This window comes from Narcine bancroftii, chromosome 8 (genome assembly GCF_036971445.1).
Source record: "Narcine bancroftii isolate sNarBan1 chromosome 8, sNarBan1.hap1, whole genome shotgun sequence".
Classification (NCBI taxonomy): Eukaryota; Metazoa; Chordata; class Chondrichthyes; order Torpediniformes; family Narcinidae; genus Narcine; species Narcine bancroftii.
This window is the reverse complement of record NC_091476.1, coordinates 25849868-25873497: the sequence shown is the minus strand read 5'-3', so window position 1 is coordinate 25873497 and position 23630 is coordinate 25849868. Positions and strand designations below refer to the sequence as shown.

Genomic DNA, 23630 nt, shown 5'->3' with positions numbered 1-23630 from the left:
AGCTATACAGGCCATTGGTCAGCAGTGTGAGCAGTTTTTGGTCCCATATCTTAAGATGGATTTGCTGACATTGGAAAGGGTCCAAAGGAAGCTTACAAGAATGATCTCAGGAATGAGCGAATTAAAGTATGAGGAGCATTTGATGGCTATGGGCCTGTACTCGTTGTAGTCATTAAAATGTATGAAATATTGTGAGGGCTAGATAAGTGGACGTGGAGAAGATATTACTAGGAGTTTAAAAACCTCAGGGAAGGAATCTTGCTTCTTTGTTTCTCATCGGGAACTGTAAGAGCAGGACTCGAGACAAGAAGAAGAGCTTTTTAAAAGCACTGGGAAAGGTAGGTGTTTGATGGTTTCTCATTGCAACTGCATAAGTGGAATGAGAAGAGGAGTATTCGAAAAACACCAGGAGAGGTTGGTGCTTGTTTAAATTTCTCCATTGGCTAATTAGTTGTGCCAATAAAGGGAAGGGGAACAGAAGGGGAGTGACCATTGGGAGAGTGGCCAGTGTAAGAATGGGATTTTGAGGTTTTGACTCAAGATACTTTGGCAAGCAAAGATACAGAAGGTAAGGTCAGGACAACCCTGTCGAGGAATAAAATAATTCAGCAAGGAGGCACGAGTAAGGATAGGTTTTTTAAATTTTTTTCTATTTCATAAGCCAGTGGAGATGGTAGGCAGGGCAGACACATGCTCCTCCTGCAGAATGTGGATAATTATGAACCATGTTAGGGAACTGGAGATGGGGTAATACATAGGAGTTAAAGGGATGCAATCATATCCAGGAGGCAGGAGGAAGGTAGCTGGGTGACAGTCAGGAGAGGGAAAGGAAACAGGTAGATAGTGCACGGTATTCCCCTCAATAACATATTCTGTTTAGGATAATGGTGAAGGCGACGACGTCCTGGGACAAGCTGCTGCAATCAGGTTTCTGGCACAGAGTTTGGCCCTTTAGCTAAGAAAAGGAGGGAGGATAAGAGATGAGCTGCAGTGAAAGAGGATTAAATAGTGAAAGGGAACCAAAGAAAGGTTCTGTGAAAGAGAAACATTTTTCTGTGAAACCCCGATGGTATGTTGCCTCTCAGGTGCCAGGGTCCAAAATATCTTAAATTAGGTTCATTGGATCTCCTTTCAGAGAATGAGACAGGACAGGAGACAGAAGTATAGTTAGGGAAACATTTTGGTTCCCATGATGATAATGCCATTGGTTTCAATATAATTATGGATAAGAATAAGTCTGATCATCAGGTTGAGATACTGAATTGGAGAAAGGTCAATTTTGAGGAAATGAGAAAGCAATTAAAAAGTGTGGATTGGGCTAGGTTTTATAGCAAAGATGTGCTCAGTCAGTGTAAGTCCCTCAAAGGTGAAATTTTGAGAGTACAGAGTGTGGTGGAACATGGTATTGTGGATACATTCCCTTCTATGCTAGGCAGGCTGGCCTGCCTGCTGAACCGGTAGCCCCTCAAGACCCATAATAAAGGCCGAGAGCCCTAGTCTCCTCCCTCATACCTGACCTTGGACGAGCCAGCAGTATGCTGAGGAATGCTTGGATCTTTAGATCCATAATTCTTTTGGCCCTTACTTTGTATCTGTGAGTGGTCATTGATCACGCTGCACAGAGTATCTATGTTCCTCAGTGGATTAAACACATAGTTAACAGGCATAAGGAACCTTGGTTCATGAAAGATATTGAGGATCTGGTTATGAAGAAAAGAGAGGTGCATAGCAGAAATAGGCAACAAGGAGCAAATGAAATACTTTAGTGTAAAAATGCAGAAGAGAGAATTCAGGAGGGCACGAAGATGGTGGATGATGGCCTCTCTGACTGTAAGCCTGTGAATAGTGGCCTCAAGGATCGGTGTTGGGTCCATTGTTGTTTGTCATCTATATCAATTATTTGGATGATAATGTGGTAACTTGGATCAGCAAATTTGCAGATAACGCAAAGGTAGGAGGTGTCGTGGACAACAAGGAAAGCTGGAAAAAATGGCTGAAGGAGATTCAACAGGTATATGTGATAGTACAGATTCTATCACCAATGTGTATATGTACATATGTACAGATTGTAGTGTAGGATGACTGTGATTGGCTGAGAGTGTAGCCACACCTACTGGCAGGTCTTAAAGGATTGCTCCTAGCCAGACCAGGTCATTCTGGACTGGTTGACCTACTTGTGTATATGCTCCAGTCTTTTAGTTAATAAAAGCCTTGGTTTGGATCAACAAGTCTTTGGTTCTTTCAACGCGCACTACAGTATATTCAGAGCAAAAGGGACAAAATTGGTCCTTGGAGATCATTATGGTTGGTTATGTATGAAGCCAAAAGAGATGGGGAAGATCTTAAATGGGTTTTACATCTGTATTTACTCAGGAAGCTGGCACAGAGTCGATGGAAGTGAGCACTAAGGTCAGATTAAAGAGGAGGAGGTGCTTGCTGTCTTAAAGTGAATAAAAATGGAAAAATCCCCAGGGCCTGACAACCTATACCCTCATATGTTGAGGGAGCCCTGGTAGATATATTTAAAATGTTCTTCGCCAAAAGTGGTGCTGGAGGATTGGAGAGCAGCTCATTGTTTTGTTGCTTAAAAAAGGTCCAAAAATTACCAAATGAATTGTAGGCTGGTGAGCCTGCCATCAATAGTAGATAAGTTATTGGAAGATGTTCTAAGACAGTGGTTCTCAACCTTTTTCTTTCCATTCACATACCACTTTAAGTAATTCCCATGTCATTGGTCCGTTGTGATTAGTAAGGGATTGTTTGAGGTGGTATGTGAGTGGGAAGGGAAGGTTGAGAATCACTGTTCAAGACCCAATTGTTACTGAAATATTTTGCTTGAGAAAAATTGTCATTGGCCCATTCCCTTTGAGTTATGAAACCATGCACATAACAAGTCAATTAGGTATGATTAAAACAGTGGTTTTCAAACTTTTTCTTTCCACCCACATACCACCTTAAGCAATCTCTTACTAATCACAGAGCACCTATAGCATAGGAAATATTTAAAGTGGTATGTGAGTGGAAAGAAAAAGGTTGAGAACCACTATTCTAAGAGATTAGATATATAAGTGTTTGGAAAGTTAGGGACTGATTAGGGATAGTCAACACGGCTTTGTGCCTGATAGGTCATGTTCAACAAATCTTACAGACTTTTTTAAGGATGTTACCAGGAAAGTTGATGAAGGAAAGGCTGTAGATGTCTGCATGGAATTTAGTAAGACCTTTGACAAGGTCCCACAAGGGAGGTTAGTCAGGAAGCTTCAGTAGCATGACCTTCATGGTGAGGTAGTAAAATGGATTCAACATTGGCTTTATGGGAGAAGCCAGAGAATGGGAGGTGGATGATGGCCTCTCTGACTGTAAGCCTGTGAATAGTGGTCTCAAGGATCGGTGTTGGGTCCATTGTTGTTTGTCATCTATATCAATTATTTGGATGATAATGTGGTAAATTGGATCAGCAAATTTGCAGATAACACAAAGGTAGGAGGTGTCGTGGACAGCAAAGAAAGCTGGAAAAAATGGGCTACAAAATGGCACATGGAGTTTAATGCAGACAAGTGAGTGGTGTTGCATTTGGCAGGAGAAACCAAAGAAGGGCATACACAGTAAACAGTAGGGTACCGAGGATTGTGGTAAAACAGAAGGATCTGGGACCACAGATACACAATTCCCTGAAATACTTAATTCACAAGTAGATAGAATAGTCAAGAGAGCTTTTGGTACATTGGCCATCATCAGTCAAAGTATTGGAGTTGGGATGTCATGGTGAAGTTGTATAAGACATTGTTGAAGCCAAATTTGGAGTACTGTTTGCAGTTTTGGTCACCTAGCTAAGGGAAAACTTTCAATCACATTGTAAGAGTGCAGAGAAGATTTACCAGGTTGTTGCTGGAACTTGAGGAACTGAGTTAAGGGAAAGGTTAAACAGGTTTGGACTTTATTCCCTGGAGCATAGAAGAATGAGGGGAGATTTTATGGAAGTATACAAAAATTTGATGATATAGATAAATACAAGTAGGCTTTTCCCACTGAGTTTAGGTGAGATATATTGAGGGGATGTGGGTTAAGGGTGAAAGGGGAGAAATTTAGGGGGAATTTCTTCACACAGATAGTGGTGGGAGTATGAAACAAGCTGGCAGCTGAAGTGGTGAATGCAGGCTCAATTTTAACATTTAAGAAAAATGTGGGCAGGTACATGGATGGGAGGGGTATGGAATGACAGCAGGTCAGTGGAACTAGGCAGAATAATAGTTTGATACAGACTAGAAGGACCTATTTTTGTGTTGTGATGTTCTATGGGTCTGAGGAGAGGAGAAATTTAGGACCAGAGGCCACAGCCTTCAAATAAAAGAATAGAGGTTTCAACCAGAGGTGGCGAATCTGTGGAATTTGTCACCACAGTCATTAGGTATATTTAAAGCAGAGGTTGATGAATTCTTAGTCAGGATGTCGAAGGTTATGGGGAGAAAGCAGAAGAATGGGCTTGAAAGGAAAAATACATGGCAGAGCAGACTTCATGAGCTGAATGGCCTAATTTTGGTCTGAAGTTGTGGTTTTACATTCATCCACCACTGGAGGCTATTCTTTTTACTGTCTGGGCACTGAGCTCTGAAGTTCCTTTGCTAATCATCTCAGCGTCAACTCCCTTATCATTTAAGACCCGCCTTAATTCCCAACTCTTCAACTGAGCTTTTTGTAATTTCTGCTCATGTATTCCTCTTGGGCTTGCTGTTGAATTTTGTCTTGTAATTCTTCTGTGTTACATCTAGCATCATTTTACAAAGAAAAAAGCCTGATGTAAATGCAACTTATTGGAACATTAGTCTTAAGTAATAATGACTTGTGAAACTACCTGATTGCTTTAAAAACTCATTTGAACCACTGATGTCTTCAGGGGGGGGGGGGGGGGGGGATTATCTCCAACCCTTACCCACTGTAGAATGTATGTAACTTCAGATCTCTCATATATTTGATTCTTAAAATAATCTTCCAAAGTCGCCAACCAATCCATTTTGTTATTGGCAATTAGAGATAGACAATAAACATTTATCTTTCCAGTGCTCCCAAGATCCCAATAAGCAAAGGTAAAATTGTCACTATTGTCTACATAGTGCAAGAACTTTTGTTGATATTTAATATTGCAATGTAATATTCAATCTCATTTTGTTTACAACAGGTGATGGCCAGAAACTCCTTTCTAAATTTGTTCAATCCTGATATTTCTAAAGTTGAACTTTTAAAAGATGTGAAAACAAATCAAGATTTAATAATACGCCTGGTAGCCCATGATGTAGCTCCAGATCCAGGAATTGACCTCGAGAATGACAGTTCAGATAAAGAGGCAGACATTCAAGAAGCAAACGAAGAGGAGAGTGTAATTCGTAAAGATGTCGGCCTATTTGACATTGACACAGATTCCAAAACTGAAGCAGAACATGCCATTTCTGAGGGAAGTACTAACACTAGAGATACCATTGTAAAAGATGAAAAACGCAAGTCATCACTCAAAGGATGGGACAGCATTGGTGATAAAACAGTTAATGACTTAACAGCTGAAAAGCTGCGATATAACATTGCACAGTATGAGAGAAGGCAAAGTTTTGAAGCTTTCATGGAACTTCTGCGCAAGAGAGCAGAGCAGGAACCTGGAAATGAACCAATGTCACTGCAGAGCTGGTATTCCCTTTATGAAAGTATAATTGGTTTTCCTTCTTCTCCTGAAAAAGAAACTGGTGCCATAAATAGAACTAGAAGAGAAGTAGCTGCAGAAGCTCGTGTTCCACATCCACCACAAGAAAAGAAACCAAAATCAAAAGATTTTAGTCGTGTACACTTTGATTCTAAGGCCATTATTTCTTCCTCAAGGATATCCAGCAAGGTATTTGTTTTATTGTATTGTTTGGTTTATTGTATTTTCAAAATTGCTTTATCGCCATGTTCATAATACACAAAATATGTAAACTTTTGTTTGCTGTAGAGGCACTCAAAGACGTGTCACTAGCCCAGTGCTCTCACCCTTCAGAGACAATGATTATCCATGGATTCATCTTCTGCACTCCTGTAACCTCTGTCTCCTGTCCATTCTCGTGGTGAACCTGAGTTTCTAGTTCTGAACCACCAATTTGAGGTGAAATTCTTCTGCACTCCTGTAACCACTGTCTCCTGTCCATTCTCGTGGTGAACCTGAGTTTCTAGTTCTGAACCACCAACTTGAGGTGAAATTCTTCTGCACTCCTGTAACCTCTGTCTCCTGTCCATTCTCGTGGTGAACCTGAGTTTCTAGTTCTGAACCACCAATTTGAGGTGAAATTCTTCTGCACTCCTGTAACCTCTGTCTCCTGTCCATTCTCGTGGTGAACCTGAGTTTCTAGTTCTGAACCACCAACTTGAGGTGAAATTCTTCTGCACTCCTGTAACCTCTGTCTCCTGTCCATTCTCGTGGTGAACCTGAGTTTCTAGTTCTGAACCACCAATTTGAGGTGAAATTCTTCTGCACTCCTGTAACCTCTGTCTCCTGTCCATTCTCGTGGTGAACCTGAGTTTCTAGTTCTGAACCACCAATTTGAGGTGAAAGTTGTCAGCGGAAGATCGACACCCTCATGAATCCTGGGATATTATTTTTAATTAAACATCTGTTTATTCTCATGTAATAATACATTAAATATTTATTCAGAGAGAAATTAAAGTTTAGTAATATTTTATCTTGACAATTAGTCTCAGAAATAGAACTGCGGAATCACTTCATAGACAGCATAAATACTTTGTTTATTTTTTCCTCACAAAAATTAATCCCTCTTTCATTACCAAAATTGGAAACTGGCCATCCATATTACCTTCCATATTATCTTGATCTGAAAAGTGAGCTGTAGAAAGTGAGATCGAGCAAGCAGAATTTAGAGTCTACTGTCTTGGATTCTGTACTTTATAAATATGAAGTACATCAAAAACAAAAGCAAGATTTTAAGTCCTTCTTGATTTGTTCATCACATGATTTAGGGCCAACGATAACAAATATATTGATATCATCTTCTTGGATAGCAGGAAACAATTTTTTTTTGTTTTATTAACAACCCAAACTAATGTAATACACTGTTACTTAATGCCTTGTTTAATTTGGGCATTTTGTTCAGATTTTTTTCTTATTGTTGAAGCAGGTCACAGATATTCCTCAGATATTGCTCATTGTCATGAACAGGGTAGCTGTTGTAATTAAATATTTTCAGTTCCAAAATGTCATAATTGTAGACAATGCGTATATGTGGGGAGAATCTTTTGATTCCTACAGTTCTACTTACTGCAGCCTTGGAGCATTTGTGGTGGGCAGAGTCAATTTTAAGGTTGAGGATTGAGTTGAAATCAAATTAGTATATTTGATCTTCATGGATTCAAACTTCTTGAATGATGTAGGAACTGTGGTCAATGTATCTTGACGATAATGTGGAGGCTTTGAGGTTTCCAGAGGCCAGTCACATAGTGCTGGAAATTTTGCAATAAGTGACTTGTTATTGAAACCACACATTAATGCAGGTGGTCAGGTTAAGTTTCTAGTTAATAATAAGCTCAAGAATGTTGATGGGGGAGTACTCATCAATAATAATGCCATATCAAGAATAGGTAGCTGAAATCTCTCTTTATTGGAGATGGTCATTGCCTTGTAGGTGCAGCTCAGATTTCAGCAATGTCTTTTGATAAAGAACAATATTCTGAGGGAGAAAAGAAACTGAGGGTTGTAAAGGCTATCCGCAATTCATTAACTGGGGAAATAAGAAGAGAGTATGCAGAGCTTAAAAATTGAGAAGTTGGAGGGGGTGGAGAGATTAAAATATCTGCTTTGTAGGAAAGTATAACTGCCTGTAGTATGCTGAGATAATCTAAATTCTTGAGGATCACTGCCTTGAAAAAGTTTTCCTATTTCTGGAGGATGCCAGATTGGTAATCCTTCTGGAACAGCATACAGAATTTGGAGATGACCTGGTTTCACAGCATAACTGCTATACTACACCCTGATCCTGTCATCTTTGCTGCATCCAGCAATCTCCATTCATCTAATGGAATTGGCAGAGCACTGGCTTTAAGATGATAGGCACTCTGGAGAAACCCACTTGGACCTTCTGGCTGAAGATAGTTACAGATGCTTCAGTTTTGCCTTTGGCATTCAAATGCTGAACCCTGCTTTTCAAGTCATCTTTATTTATCGTTCATACCATGCTCATATGGTATATTTAGATAGCATATTTAGATAGAATAGAAGTTAAACACATTGAAATATTAAAACCTATACAGTAAAAGTCCATGATACACTATTCACATATGTTCTGGGAATTCAGGAGCCTGATGGCTTGGGGGTGGGTGGTGGGGGGGGGGAGGGGGAACTGTTGCCTAATCTGAACGTAACAACCTGAGTGCTACACTACCTCCTACCAGATGGCACAAGAGAACTGTTTACGTGAGGGGTATGTGGAGTCCTTCACAATGTCTATTGCCTTTTGCCTACATCAAGTGTTGTAGATGTCCTTCATGATGGGAAGAGAGACCCCAATGTTCTTGTCCACTGACTTCACTACCCTCTGCAGCATCTTGCAGTCTGAGGAAGTACAATTTCCAAACCAGGAGGTGATGCAGTTGCACAGGATACTCTTCATTCATCCTCTGTAGAATGTAGTGAGGATGGAGAGTAGGAGATGAACTTTCCTCAGCCTTCACAGAAAGTAGAGGCACTGCTGGGCTTTCTTAGCTATGGAGCTGGTGTTAAGGGACCAGATTAGATTCTCCACAAAGTGCACTCCAAGGAACTTGATACTCTAGTACTCTAGATGACCTCAATGGTCAAGTCTTCAATGGTCAGCTGAGTGTGGTTCCCCAGGGCCCTCCATCGCATTTTTTTTAAAACATTCAGATATAGGTTGTTGGCTGTGCACCAGTCCATTAGCGACTGCACCTCATATCTATACGCTGACTTGTCATTCTTATTGATCAGGCCCACCACGGTCATGTCATCAGCAAACTTGATGATGTGGTTCAAGCTGTGTTTAGCTGCACACTTTTGGGTCAGCAGAGTGAACAACAGTGGACCAAGCCCGCAGCCCTGGTGCGGCTTTGAGCATGGAGCTATGATGGGAGTTTCTGTTGCCTTTCAGCTATTTTGTTGTCCCCCAAGTTACAATTAGATGTGTCAGGACAGCAAAGTGTTAATCTTATCCATTGGTTGTGTGAGTGTTAATTGATGTAGTTTACATATAGTCCATGTTCCTGGCTTATCAAGTTGGGATCTCATTTATAGGTATTTGTTGTGTTATTCCTTGGATGCCTCTCTGCACTCATAATTGAATCAGGTTATTATACGAGATTGAGGGAGGGATATGGCAGACCATTTTACAGGTAATGCAGAAAGGAATTTTGCTTCCATCAGGACCATGTGGTTGCTAATACCACCAAAGCTCTCACGCATGGATGATTTTTCAATAGGTAGTCAGGTGAGTAGGAGGCCAATTAGATACCTGTATATCTTTAGGTTTGATTATTTTTCCACATTCCACAGGGTTAGTCTGGTATTTTTTTCTTCATAACCTTCCCAACTCCATCATTGATAGCGGAAGGACATTATCTGACCTTGCTAGTTTCAACACTTATTCTAATATGAATTAATATGTATTTTTCAGCTGAAAGAAGATAGCAGGAGGTAAACAAAGGAGGTCTGTCATAAACCTGACACCAAAACGAACCAGGGGTTGTAACTTAATTAGATGTAATTTGGCGGCTCGGGCTCATGGGCCAAAATGGGACAAGATGTGTGCAATGATTGTGATGGTAGAGACTGGCACACATTCTGTAAAGTTCAAGACCATAATAAGGCCAAATGGCAGGCAGCAGGATAAGGCCACTCTTCCCATTGATTATGCTCTGTCATTCAAATCATCCTGACATTTTTTTCCTTTCAACCCCATTCTTCTGCCTTCTCCCCAAAATGTTTGACATCTTTATTAATCAAGAACATATCAACCTCCACTTTAAATATATTCAATAACAGCTTCCACACCAATCTGTTGCAACAAATTCCATAGATTCACCACCCTCTAGCTGAAGAGATTCCTCCCCATTTTTGTTCTAAAGGGACGTCCTTTTATTCTGAAGCTGTAGCCTCTGGTCCTAGACTACCCCACTATCCTTCTGCTATCTTCTTTCAGCTGTAAAATATATATACAACCTCCCCATGTCCACTTTATCCAGCCTTTTAATATTTGGCACTTTTCAATGAGATCCCCTCGTCCTTCTAAACTTCAGCAAGTACAAGCTCAGAGCCATCAGATACCCCTAATATATTCACCCTTTCATTCATTCCAAAGATCATCCATGTAATCCTTATTCTGTTAGCATTTACTCTTACTAATTTCAACACCAGTTCTCATATCTTTTTCAACTAGCTTTTGCAATGTTGGGACCAACTCTGGTCTGTGCAGATTTGAAGCCTTTGTGGTGTGAAGTGTTGTCTTGCGTTATTCCATTTTATCAATGTGGTTTTGATTCAACTGAACAACTTGATGGCTATTTTAAAACCAATCAAAGGCCTGTGCCAGAAAAGGATAGCAGATGTTCTTCACAGAAGAACGTTTATGGGTTTCAAATTATTTAATTAACATATTCTTATATTCCTTTGCTGCCATGATGGGATTTGAACTTAGGTGTTTGGATAATTGGTCTGGACCTCCATATCATTCATCTGGTAAGTTAATCACATTTGACACACAAAATTGGAGGAACAAACCTCATTTTCCATCTGAGCATCCTCCAACTGGATGGCATTAACATCAAATTCTTTGATTTCCATTAAACTCTGCCCCTCCCCCTTCTTCCTCCAACTCTGTCTGTCTCTCTCCCTCTCTTCCCTTTTCCCTCTGTCTCCCTTCACAGCCAAAATTAATTTCTCACCTCTCCTCTTAACATATCCAATTATCACTTTTTGTTGTCCCTCTGTCATTCTTCAGTCTTTATTCTGATACCTTCCTGTTCTTTGGTTCACAGTTCTCTTTCATGCTAGCTGAGTGGTATCACATCAACAATGTAGTAAAACCAACTTCAGAAGTATGTCAGGAGAGCACGAACCAGTACAGTAATGCAGAGGGTGAAGAACTTCAAATTCCTGTGTGTCAACATCTTAAAGGATCTGTCCTGGAGCCTCCACGTCGATGCAATCATGGAGAAGGCTCGCCTGTGGCTATACTTTGTGAAGAGTTTGAGGAGATTCAGTTTGTCACCAAAGGCTTGCAAAAAATTCTTCAGAAGCACCATGGAGAGCATTCTGGCTGGTTGCAACACTGAATGGTACAGAGGTGTCAACGCTTAGGACAAGAAAAAAACTCCAGAGGGTTGTTAACTCAGCCAGTGAGGTCACGGGTGCAAGTTTTTCATTCCATTGAGGACATCTGCAAGAGGTGGTGACTAAAGAAAGCAGTCTCTATCTTCAAGGACCCCCACCAACCAGGCCATGCCCTCTTCACACAGATACCATATGAAAAAAGGTACAAGAGCCCAAAAACAAGCACAAGGACAGCTTCTTCCCTGCTGCCATCAGATTCCTGAATGAACAATGAAACATAGACATTGCCTTTCTCTTGCACTGTTTTTATTTATTTTGTACGGTGGTTTATATAATGTTTGCAGTGATGCTGCAGCAAAACAACCAATTTTGAGACATGTCCATGACAATAAATTTTGATACTGATCCTCAACTTTACTGTGAACTGTAATATGGCTTGTGGCACTGAACATGAGTGAGTAGAATAATTCCTGCTAACCTTTTTCTTCTTCTTCTTGGAAAAATGGTAGTTCTGTGAATCTGTCATAGTTCACTGTGTGATATTCAACAAGGTATCAGAACAACATAGGGACTGATCCCACATAATCACCTGCTATTTTCCCTTTTCACTTTGCAGTTCAGTTAACTCAAGAGAACATCAATTGTAATGCATTCATTGTACCGTAAACACCTGAGCTGACATTAAGTTGTCCACATTGTCATTGTTTCTGCTCTGTTTTATTAGTTGACAAACCTGGAACTCGCAAGTTGATGAAGTGACTGATTTCAAACTATTACAAAAGAGTGTATAAAAATATCTGACAGCTTTGCCTCAATATCATTGTTTGTGAGATAATTTTATAATACATAGGGTTGACTGCTCCTTTCCTGTTGCAAGCAGTTATTTTTACACTTCAATTAAATTCATAATGTCATAATCTAAGGAATCCCAAAATAATTTTGTAGGATTTTCAAAGTTCTTTCATGATTTCTGCCCTGAATAGATATTATCCATCCAGCTTGAAAGTTAATTTTAAAGTATATTTATGATTTTTCACACATGCATTTCTCCCATATTTAGTGATAACCTGTCCTGAAATATAATTATATAAAAGGGGAGCCAACACAGCCCTAGAAACACTTAAATAATAGATAAGCCATGAGACCACAATAGCCTTTTTTATTACAATCCATTTTCTGAATCTGGGAAGTGAAATCTTGCTCTTCAGTGCACATATCAGGAAGCCATAGGCAAAAACCTTGAATATGGAACATGAACCATTATTCTGGAATCAAACTCTATTCTTTTCTAAATGGCACCTACAAACCTGACATTCTATTGAAGTAATGTATGCTCTTAAAAATGGAGCCAGCTGAAAAGTGGCTTTGATGTTTCTAATGTAAAATAAACATAGGAATAATGTTCATGACTTTAGAAATAAATATCACATGAAGCTTTAAGGTAATTATACATTTCATAATGGTCTCTTCAAGCATTGGCACACATTTTTTTATTGTATTGAGAGTAATCGAGAAACCTAAAGGTTCATTATTCAAAAAAGTCGCAAGCACTGGAACGGTAATCAATAACTGTTATGTTTCGCAGGCCGTGGCAGAACTGAAAGAAATTGAAGCTAGAGCAAAGTCATTGACAAAAGAACAGAATTTCCACAAAGGTGAGATATCTAAAAATAATACTGCTTGTTTTACAATGCTGCATCATGTGCTAAGAAATGAAACAATTTATGGCATTTTCAGTATTTCTCAGTGATGTAACTATCCTTTCAAAAATAATTGACTTCGGTTTGACTTTAATTTGTAATACCTTCTTTTGCTGCTATAGGAGGGGAAAGCCTGGGCTTGTCCTTTCCAAATATATCATAACAGATGTAACTCACAAGCATTTTCAGATACCCAGGAAGATTAAGGAATGATAACTGGGGAGGAATGTGAAATTAGGTCAGAAGTCACCCACTTGATAAAAAACTGGAGCTGGCTTGGGCCACCTGGCACTTCTCTGCTCTTATTTTTTTTGTATTCTTCTGACAGATGGGAGTTCAGTCCTTACATTATCAGTATTGTTTCATACAACACATTGGTTTATGATGTCTCCACTAGTTCTTGGCTGGAGCATTTCCAATGGTTAGGAGCATCTGGGTAAAATTTATTTTGAACTCTCTAGTAAATGATAGTTCTGTATTTATTTGCATTGACAATAATAATGGGAGTGAATTAATTCTATTCATAGTGGTATAAAAGAAAATGCCTTTTTAAATATATACTTTTCAGCTGTCTCAGATCAGTATTTTTTAGGCTTGATAAATGGGAGTCTAAGTATTTAGATAATTCTCATGACACCGAATTTTGTGGAACTTAAGAAGTTTACCAGCTGTAAGACCCATATGAATGTCCAGAATACACAAACTACCATTGTACACCTATCTCTTTATTGTAGGTATAATTCCTGAATGAGATGTGAAGTAAAACTCTGTCTAACCTCATTAGCAGCAAAAAACTTTTGAAAGATTTAATATTGAGAGGATTAAAACTGATCAAATAAAGCTAACCACTGAAATAACTGTGTTTGCTATTTTACTCAGTATTATTATTATTACCCCCTCCATAAATCTTCGTCCGCGAAGCCAAGCCAAAGATTCTCAACATTATTTTTGCAAGCATTGTGGAATATTTAGATTTTTGGATTACAAATGCTGTCTATTTTCTCCAGGATACTGAGCACCATATAATGGTGGGCAAATGATCTTCAGTTTGCAAAGCAGAAATACTGGATGCAAGTTAGGCAGCATTCAAAAGTTATTAAACTAAGGAAATAATATAATGGAAATATTCAGCAGGTCGGAGAGAAACAAAGTTAATGTTTCAGGCCCATGACTAAGCTCAGAGTAACTAACTGGAAATGTTAAATCTATTTCTTCTTGACCTGTCAGTGTTTTTTGTTTTACAGCGCCTAACCTTTTATCTGGAATTATCAGGACCAGACACCTGCCGTTGTTCGGAATCTTCCAGATTTCGAATTAATTTTGATTTCAGTCCCTTTGAGCAAATGCCTTGCACCTAGTCCCCACTGTCCATCACCTCCCCTACGGCCTTCAGTCTGTGGTCCTTCCACCCCCCAGCTTTCCGTCCGTCGGTTGGTGTCGTTGCCCCCCCCCCCCCCCACCTCGGGCCAGTGACTGGCTATTTTGCGCCCAAGGCCAGGCTGAGCACGGGGGTGGGGGGGGCCTGCTGGCTGGGCCGAGTGCGGGTTGGTGGGGGGGGGGGGGGGATGCTGGTGCTGACCGGGCTATGCGATGGTCCGATGTGTGCCATTCAGGAGGCTCTCAACCAGCACGTTGGTCAAATGGAGGTCGGAGGCAATGGGGTGGCCCAGGAGCTCAGTCAAAAATGCATCCAGTGTCGGCTGCTCGGAGCTGGCAGCCAAATGGGGCAGAAAACTGGACACAAGATGCAGGAGGAGTGGGCCTTCGGCAGTTTTCAGGCACTCCAGTAGCTCATTGGGCCAGCCCTCAGGCACACTCCAGCAGCGCAGCACCATCCGTTGCCCCCACTCCATCTAACTTCTGACACAGCACCAGGGGTGCAGTGCTGCTGAGCCCAGAGATTACGGAGCACCACACCGGATCATGGCGACGGCAGAGTGGTTCCAGCTGCATGAGGGATTATAGGTAATGAAGATGGCCATTGCTCCTGCATTGAGCCAGCCACCATCTACTTCTCTCCCACTGGGTGCTGGGGGCAGAGAGTCACCTTTCCACCGAAGGAAAGAGAGGGTGCCCACAGGGTTGGGGATGGCAGGGACTGGGATGACAGAGACTGGGGTGTGGGGAGGGGGTCTCCCATTGAAAATTGAGAATTTGTTATAGGAAATTAACATTACTTATGAGTAATGTCGTCCACTGAAAAAAGTTTTTGGAGGTTTCCGGTGTTTGGTATTCCGGATAAAAGGTTAGGCACCCTGTATTTCATTTTTTCTACATTCATTGGTTTAATAATTATTTGGGAAAAATGCATGATGGAAATTCTCTGTGAAGCTTTGATTGTGATAATGTAAGCTCATTATGATCATCTTTAGTTTCTGATTTACTACAATAAGGTTGTACACAACAGGCTATTCCAGCATTTCATCCTTTTTTTCCATTGGCTGTTAGGTTTGTGTTATTAACATTCTAAACCACGAGGGGGCAGCAGTGACAATATCTCGAAATTATATCTCCACAATGACAGTATCAATCACTATCAGTTGAGATCAGTGTTTTTCAAACAGACCCCTAAACCAATATCCACTGTAGGCAATCCCTATGCAAGAATGCTCTATAATTAGTAAGGGATTATGTAAAGTGATATGTGGTGAGAACCACTGCTCTAGATCCAATTGTTGCTGAACTATTTTGCTTGAGAAAAATTGTCACTGGCTCTTTTCCTTTGGAGTTATGAAACCCTGCATATAATGAGTCAATGGTGTATGATTAAAACAATGGTTTTCAAACTTTTTCTTTTCACTCACATGCCATCTTAAGCAATCCCTTACTAATCACAGAGCATTTATGACATAGGGATTGCTTACGGTGGAATGTGAGTTAGTGGGACAGTTTGAAAACCACTGGTTTAGATTATAGATTTTGTCACATGGATTTACCATTTTCAGTGAGAAGAAATACGACTTTTATAAACAATAAAATGTTAGAGAAATGAAGACATCTGGTGTGCAGTCAGAGGCAACACATTTCCATTGGGGGGAAAAAAAATCTGGGTGACAGTAACAAAGCAAGAAGTATCAATTTCTTTGAGCTCAAAACAGCAAGTTAACACTGATATCCATTATATCCCATGTACAAAAGTCATGAAGTTGGCCAACAAGATATTAGAAACATTTAAGAAAATTTATACGCTCAAAGAGGGTCAGCACAGTTTCCAAGCAATCTTACTCAATTAGCAACCTCAGCCAATATGCTGTGCGCCAGTAACAGAAAAGCAATGAGACTCAGAACCACATTCCTCATGATCAATGACATCGCCTCAGTTATAATCAGTAGATGATTTCTCAACTTATAGTTGGTATTTTCAAGAGGAAGAAATATGTTTTACAAACAAGATGTTAGAGGAAGAAAGCCATAACCAGGATTAGCTGTCAGAGTTGTCATAGAGAAATCCTAGGTTGATGAAAGCCTTGTCGAAGCAACGAATACTCTAACTGACAGGGAGAAAGGAAAGCTTTAGGAGATAGAGAGTGAAAGAGAGCTCCACAATTCACCATTGGAAATCTTTGTAATAAAGACATGTCTCCCCTTTACTCTTACTAAACTATATAAACTAATTGATAATCCAATGGCTAAACATACACTACGTATATGGTTTCAATTCCGGAGATTTTTTGGCCTAAGTCATTTTATCTTGGAAACCCCTATTGTACTAAATTTCTTTTTTCATCCCTCTCTAATTGATCAAGCTTATTTACTCTGGAAAGTTAAAGGGATAACATGCTTTTCGGATTTATTCTTGGATAACTCTTTCATGTCATTTGAACAATTATCCATGAAATATGATTTACCTAGATCTCATTTCTTTCGATATTTGCAGATTAGGAGTTTCTTAGTTTCGACTTTATCCTCTTTTCCCAATCGGGAGACTACGACTGTTTGAGGATATACTATATTCAAAATTCCCTCCAAAAGGTGTGATATCTAAATTATATAATATAATTACAAAAATAAATTCTGGGACTTTTGGAAAGTTTAAAAATGATTGGGAAAGAGAACTCAACCTTCATATTTCCAATGAAAATTGGAATAAAATTCTGCGACTGGTAAACTCCTCTTCTCTATGTGCAAAACATTCACTGATACAGTTTAAAGTTGTTCATAGAGCTCATATGTCTAAAGATAAACTCCATCGCTTTTATTTTCATATCGATCCTATATGTGATAAATGTCAATTGGAAATAGCTTTCCTTACACATATGTTTTGGTCCTGTCCCTCTTTACAGAATTATTGGAAGGAAATTTTTTCCATTATATCTACCGTTTTGAATATTGATTTACAACCACATCCCATTACTGCAATTTTTGGATTACCTATGATAGATTTGACTTATTTATCTCTTCCTGTGGATCGTATGATTGCTTTTCTTACACTAATGGCTAGAAGATCTATACTATTGAATTGGAAAGAGGTTAATCCTCCCACTGTTTTCCAATGGTTTACCCAAACTATACTATGTTTAAATTTAGAGAAAATTAGAAACTCTGTCTATGAATCCCCTTCTAAGTTCGAGTTGACCTGGCGACCATTTATTCAATATTTTCATTTGTGATGAGTTGATCTGGCTCTGTTTTCTTTTTATGATTATGTATGATAATTGGGCTGTTAGATGAGATCGGAGTGATCGGCGTGGTTTAGCTATATCGGTAGGTTTTTTTTTAAAGTTTTTAATTCAGATTTGTTTTTTCTTCCTTTTTGGGGTTTTTTTTTCTCTCTTTTTTTATATATTTTTATTAATTATATCATTTTTTTAGAGATAGTTCATACTCTAAACTGATCTAAATTTTTTTATGATATATTTTTATTCTGCAATATTATTGTTTAATATCTCTGTATTAATTCGTTATTTACCATGTATTTTTCATATCTCTTTGAACTGTATGTGTTTATAAATTATAATAATAATAAAAAGATTGGAAAAGAAAAGAAAATAAAGACCATGTGCTAGGAAGGAGGTTCCAAGTGCTGAATGGGGATCAGGAGAATTGGGCACTGACCAAATCAGCTGCCAGGCCCTACCAACTGAAAGTACCTGGGAGAGTGTCAGCCAGCACTGAGAGTCCCCAAACAAGGAATAAATCCAGGAAATGTTTCATGACATGGCTAAATAGATATTTCTGGGCTTCTTTGAATTCCACGCCATAGTACGACTGCCTGACGTTTATCATCTTGCATACAATTTCAGAAATATTAAATATACCTTGTTTTCATTGTCATTACTGCAATAGATACAAATATCATTTTCATTTACAACATTGAATTGTTTCCCCAAAGCAGTTAATTAAAAAACTTACAAGATTTGATAGTAAAGTTGCTTTATTTCCATAAAATGTGTGGAGTCATGATGGCATCTCTTAGCATTATGCAATTATAATCTGCAATTATGTTAGTTTATTTACGTGGTGATATGTAATTACACCACTCGGCCACCAGGGGTCAGCCCAGTGGTCTTGTCTATAAAGCAGTCCAGAGCTACAGTCTAGCCTTCCAGGTTCGTCTTGCAGAGACCTCTTAGTGTTAGTTTATTAAGGCTGTCTTATACTCGCACTGCTGGTGTGGTTATTGTCAGTACAATTTATATCACAGAAATTCCATAGTTATCATTACAGATGTACTGAGTGATACTGAAATTCCAAACAGCATGGACTGTATCTGTTTACCACACCCGAGAATTAAGTCATTTCTTTGGCCTTGTGGCTCTTCAATGATTTACATGAGAGTTGTCATCAGGATTAGGAATAAAATGGAAATTTCTCAATTGTCCTGCTGTTCTGGATATCCAGAAGAGGACAATAAGAAAGGATATTGTTGAGTTCAGTTGTCAAGTCTTGTGATCTTGCTACTATTTTAGTGAGATATTTGACATTTCAGGCATCTGGTACTGTACATACCATCAGTCAACTGTAAGAACTGTTCAAAATAACAGATAATTGGTGGGATTCCTATTACTTTGGTCTTTGAAGGATATTTATTGCATGTTTTAAAATCAAGTTGTTCAGTCAAGAAGCCAATCAAAGATAGTCATTTGAGTTAATATCAGTACCAGAGGCACTGGAAAAAGTATGCTTTAATATTCAACTGAAATTGTTATTATGAGCTTTTGTTTCATTTCATGTGACTGTCACTTTAAAGGTTAGTACAGACTGCAACCATTCACAGTTGTGGAGAAACTGGATGGCACCATCAAGTACAGATGATACCCAAAGTTGATACTCTGGAGGAAGAGAAAGGACAATGGTGTTTATTCAGGAAAATTGGTGGTGAGAGAGTCAAGTGAGTGGGACACTTAAAGAAACAGAATTTTCATTATTGACCACCAGCCATCTGATGAATACGGAGGTGCAGTTTATCTATGTGAAATGGATGTCAGCTAATTCTTCCTGTCAGGGGAATTATTGAACCACCGAGTCCAAAGGAAAGTTCACTTGTATCTGGGTAAAGGAAACAGGAGAATTGCTGCATTGAATCGTGACCAAGGTGATGGTCATTTGGACTGACCCATGCCTGAGTTATGGAGTCATCATGGTCTTGGGGACAATTTATCTGAGCAGAAAGCCCTACAAATGGTAGCGGGCACAGCCCAGTACAAAGGCAAAACTCTCCCTTCCAATGAGAACATCTACAGAAATGCAGAGAGCATTAGCAATCATCAAGGGTCCACACCACCCAGGACATGGTCAGTTCTGTTGCTGCCATCAGGAAAGAGGTACAGGTGGCATAGAGCTCATACCACCAGGTTCAGGTACAGTTGTTGCTACAGAGTCAGTCAGAGATTCATTTAAGGGCTCTTACTCTGCACAATATTTATTACTGAATATTTTTTTTCTGCATTGCGCAGTTTGTGTTATATTTCTTCTCTTTATTTACATATCTTGCTTCTTGAGTACAGTTTTCAGCTACAGTTAAGTAGAAATCCTGCCTTGCCTGCAGAAAAAAGAATCTCATGGCTGTATGCAAAATCTTGTATGTACTCTTGACAATAATTTTGAACTTTAATCATAGAAAACTTGTTCTGATGTACTTCCCCTGAAATTTTCAGTGAGTGTACTCCTGCATCACAGCAGTTCAAGTAAGAGAATTCACAAATCATTCTCAAAAACACAGAAACAGATTAAAAATGTTCTCAAATAAATTCAGATGAGAAAAAAAGTAACTAAATAAACATAACATGCAAAAGAAATGACAAATTTTGAAAAGGGTTGTGTAAAATCATAATATTGATGTTTTTCCAGCAATACAAGTCTTCCATATCATACAGGTTTACTGTATTCCTCTGAGCTGTGGCCATAACATGAATCAAAGAGCAAGCTACAAAAATCTCTAAAGCTGCACGAGCTGTTGGAGGTCCTGTTGATAGAAGGGTACCCCTCAACATTTTTTAATCAATTTCTGGCTTTTGCCACAAAGTAGAGTACTAAATATTTTACATTTGTGCTGGGAGGAATCAAGATCCAAACACCCTCCTCTATCTTTGCTATGTAATTAATAGAATATCAATAAATGATCACTTCTAATCATGAATACTTTTTTTTACTGTTTCTCTTTCTGCCAGAAAAATACTGTATTCCAGTATGGCAACAATGGAATAAGATAATTTGCTTGAATCAAATCTTATGCATTTCTGATGGAAAGAATATTTTAATAACCAAGTTTTTTGGTGTTTGAGAGTCGCAAGACATGAAAAAAGATGACATCGTGGCGGATCGTGCCATTGAGTTCTCGAACCGTCATTTGGAGGTTCGGGCTCTCAAGAGAGCAGGTGCCTAGGCACGTGATGGGTTGGGAGAAGCGGACTGGTAGTGCGAGGCTGGGCAGTTGCTTTCCCTCTCTCTGAGTCGGCAGGTCAACTCGTGTTTTCAACCATGGATAATGATATTGGAACTGAACTGTTGAATTATTAAACTTAATGCTTGAACCAAATTGTTAAACAATTAAACTTAGTGTTTGTACAGCCCACAAACGACTACAGTGGTGACCCTGACTATCCAAAATGGCCTCTTTTAGATTTCAAAATGTTGGAAGGAGACTATTCAGGTCTACAGAATGCAATTTCACTCAAGCTGCCCACCTTCTGGACATCACAACCCCAAGTAGGTATGTTTGAACAAGCCAAAGCCCAATTCCACGTACACCAGATAACTGCTGACGCCACAAAGTACTACTATGTGGTCAGCGTGCTGGGCCAGGAAACTGCCGGGCATGTCATGATTACCTTCACCAACCACCAGCCAACAAGAAGTATGAAGGGATCAAAACATTCCTCAAGGCTGTCAGGTGTTGATTAGTAAGGATTGCACAATGCTTCAGCTTCTCAAACTTCATTACAGAGTACAGTGAGAGGGTAGCCGAAGCATCAGGAGCACAGATGGGTGGGGGGGCCGGGGTGTCGGGATATCTAATGGGCCGGTGGGACTGGGTGGTCAGACCATATTTGGGCTGTCGTGAGCTCGGATGGGCAGGTGGCCAGCTGGGGCCAGGAGTTCGTGTAGGCGGGTGGCTGGAGCCTCGGCGACTGCTTTTGAGGCAGCAGAAACTCAGATGAGCCGGCTGGGGCTGGGAGTTCGGATGGGTGCTTGGCCAAGGCCTTGGTGAGAGTCTGCGTTCAGATGAGCGGGCAGCTGGGGCATCAGGAGCTCAGATGGGCAGGTGGTAAGGCATTGGGAGCTTGGATGGTGGGTGGCCGGGGCCTCAGCAAGAGTTCACAGTCAGGGTGTTGGAGTATATTAGTGACAGAGCTCTAGACTTTTGGGTATCAAGGGAATCAAAGAACATGGGGATAGAGCAGAGAAGTGGATTCAGAGTCTCAAAATAAGCCATCAGTCAATCAAGACTGAGATATGAAATAACTTCACCCAGGAGACAATGAATCTTTGGAACTCTCTATCTAAGGGGGCTGTGAAGTCCCCTGCTTCAATTACTGATATTCATATCAGCAACATTTACATCTAAAAATGAGGTTAAATGAAGCTGCCAGATTCATTGAAAGACTTCTGTGCTATATCTCTGAATGAATCAATGATTTAGATTGTAAACCAAGCTGCCTCCTGGTGAATCAAATGGTTCCTGTCCTTTGTCCTGGATTGATAAAGCTATGTGGCCATTTGGTTGGAATTAGTTCTCTGACAGTTTCAAAATTATTCCCATTTTAACCACCTAGCTATTTTCAAGAAGATTCTTCAGATGCCCTGGTCCACTATGAATTCAGTTGCTTCACCTCATGGTGTGGTTTACAATTTATTTTAGGAGCACATGTCAAATATTTCCATCAAAATCAAATTGAGACACTATATCCATAGAAAATCGTTATTCATTAGCTAATAGCTTTTCACTTTACAGGGAATTGATCAGCAAAAGACTGTGCGATTACTTAACTTTAGTACAAAGCATTTCCTTGCAAATGAGCTTTAAAAGTAAATGAATCCACTTTTAGTTTCATAGTGGAATAAAGATCTCATTGTTCACTAAGAACTGCTTATCAAGTATTCCTGGCGCCTCACGCCAAATGGGTGCCTTCACATTTGTTTCGATTATAAATTACTTTTCCTGTGTCCATTATGCCAGGTAATCCAGAATAGTCATGGAAACTCATTTTATATTAACAAATCACATTTATGATTATGTTTATTTCCTATATTTGTAAATGTGTTTTTATGGTTGGTCCTGAATAATTGATAGAAAATATATTTTCACATGGAGATGGTATTATCTGCAATTCTATAATAAAACTGGACATCATAAAACAAAAGAAAATTGTACATCTACAGCCCTATATTTTGGAGTGAAACATGAAAGTCTGCAGATGCTGTGATTGTAGTCAAAACACAAATGCTGGCAAAACAGCTGGTCTCGCAGCATCCATCGCGGGAAATGATAATATTACCGATGTTTCGGGCCTGAGTCCTTAAGGTATGAGTGAAAAAAAGACCCTAAGGAAGGGCTCACACCCAAAATATCTTTACCTCCTATGGATGCTGCGACACCTGCTGAGTTCCTCCAGCATTTCTGATTTCTTATTTCTGCCTATTGTCAAATGAAATCTTAGCCGCATGAAATTTCATGACACATTTCAGTTTTAAATAGCTGTGAAAAGGTGTGCCATGTTTTACAATGATTGAAAGTTATGAAAATAGCAAGCAGCATTGATTATGTTCATGTTGTAGAAGATTTAAAATGCTGCAAAATTTGAGCCAGTCTCAAAAGCAAGGTCCTGAACCTCATTATAATATTTCAAGCATGTTTTGGGTTTTTTTTCCCCAAAAAAACAATAGTAATTACAATCAATCTTCTTCCATACATGTCTTTACTGGAAAGAAGTTACAATCAGCAGTTAACACAAGTAACTGAAAATGCACAACTATTCTGCAGTAGATAATCAGCATTCGGTCCACAATTAATGCACCATTAAATTGAATTTTACAAGTCACTTCTGTATAAAAAAAATGAAAATGTGCTTTGCACCACTTTGAATCAATTGCATCAGACGATATTCAAGTTGGACAATGCACACAAGACACTTTTCATTCCCTTCTAGTAATCTAATACTGATCAGTCTGCTAAA

The 23630-nt window shown here is 39.4% G+C and overlaps 1 protein-coding gene and 1 long non-coding RNA gene across 6 annotated transcripts in view; one reads left to right on the top strand and one right to left on the bottom strand.

The window, feature by feature from the left end:
• Positions 1 to 19487, top strand: part of LOC138740515 (uncharacterized) — a 74407-nt gene extending 54920 nt beyond the window's left edge. For 3 of the 5 annotated variants that reach the window (XM_069893269.1, XM_069893271.1, XM_069893270.1), the window contains 3 exons: positions 5177 to 5878; positions 12900 to 12969; positions 17985 to 18303. In XM_069893269.1, the coding sequence (XP_069749370.1) occupies positions 5177 to 5878; positions 12900 to 12969; positions 17985 to 18217 (1005 nt within the window). In that variant the 3' untranslated portion in view covers positions 18218 to 18303. Of the gene's footprint in view, positions 1 to 5176; positions 5879 to 12899; positions 12970 to 13748; positions 13872 to 17984; positions 18304 to 19204 lie in introns of those variants that run through there. The other 2 variants (XM_069893273.1, XM_069893272.1) reach the window with 2 other exon arrangements.
• The window catches only part of LOC138740521 (uncharacterized), an 84798-nt gene that overhangs the window by 53082 nt on the left and 8086 nt on the right, over positions 1 to 23630 (bottom strand). The gene's annotated exons all lie outside the window — the stretch shown is intronic.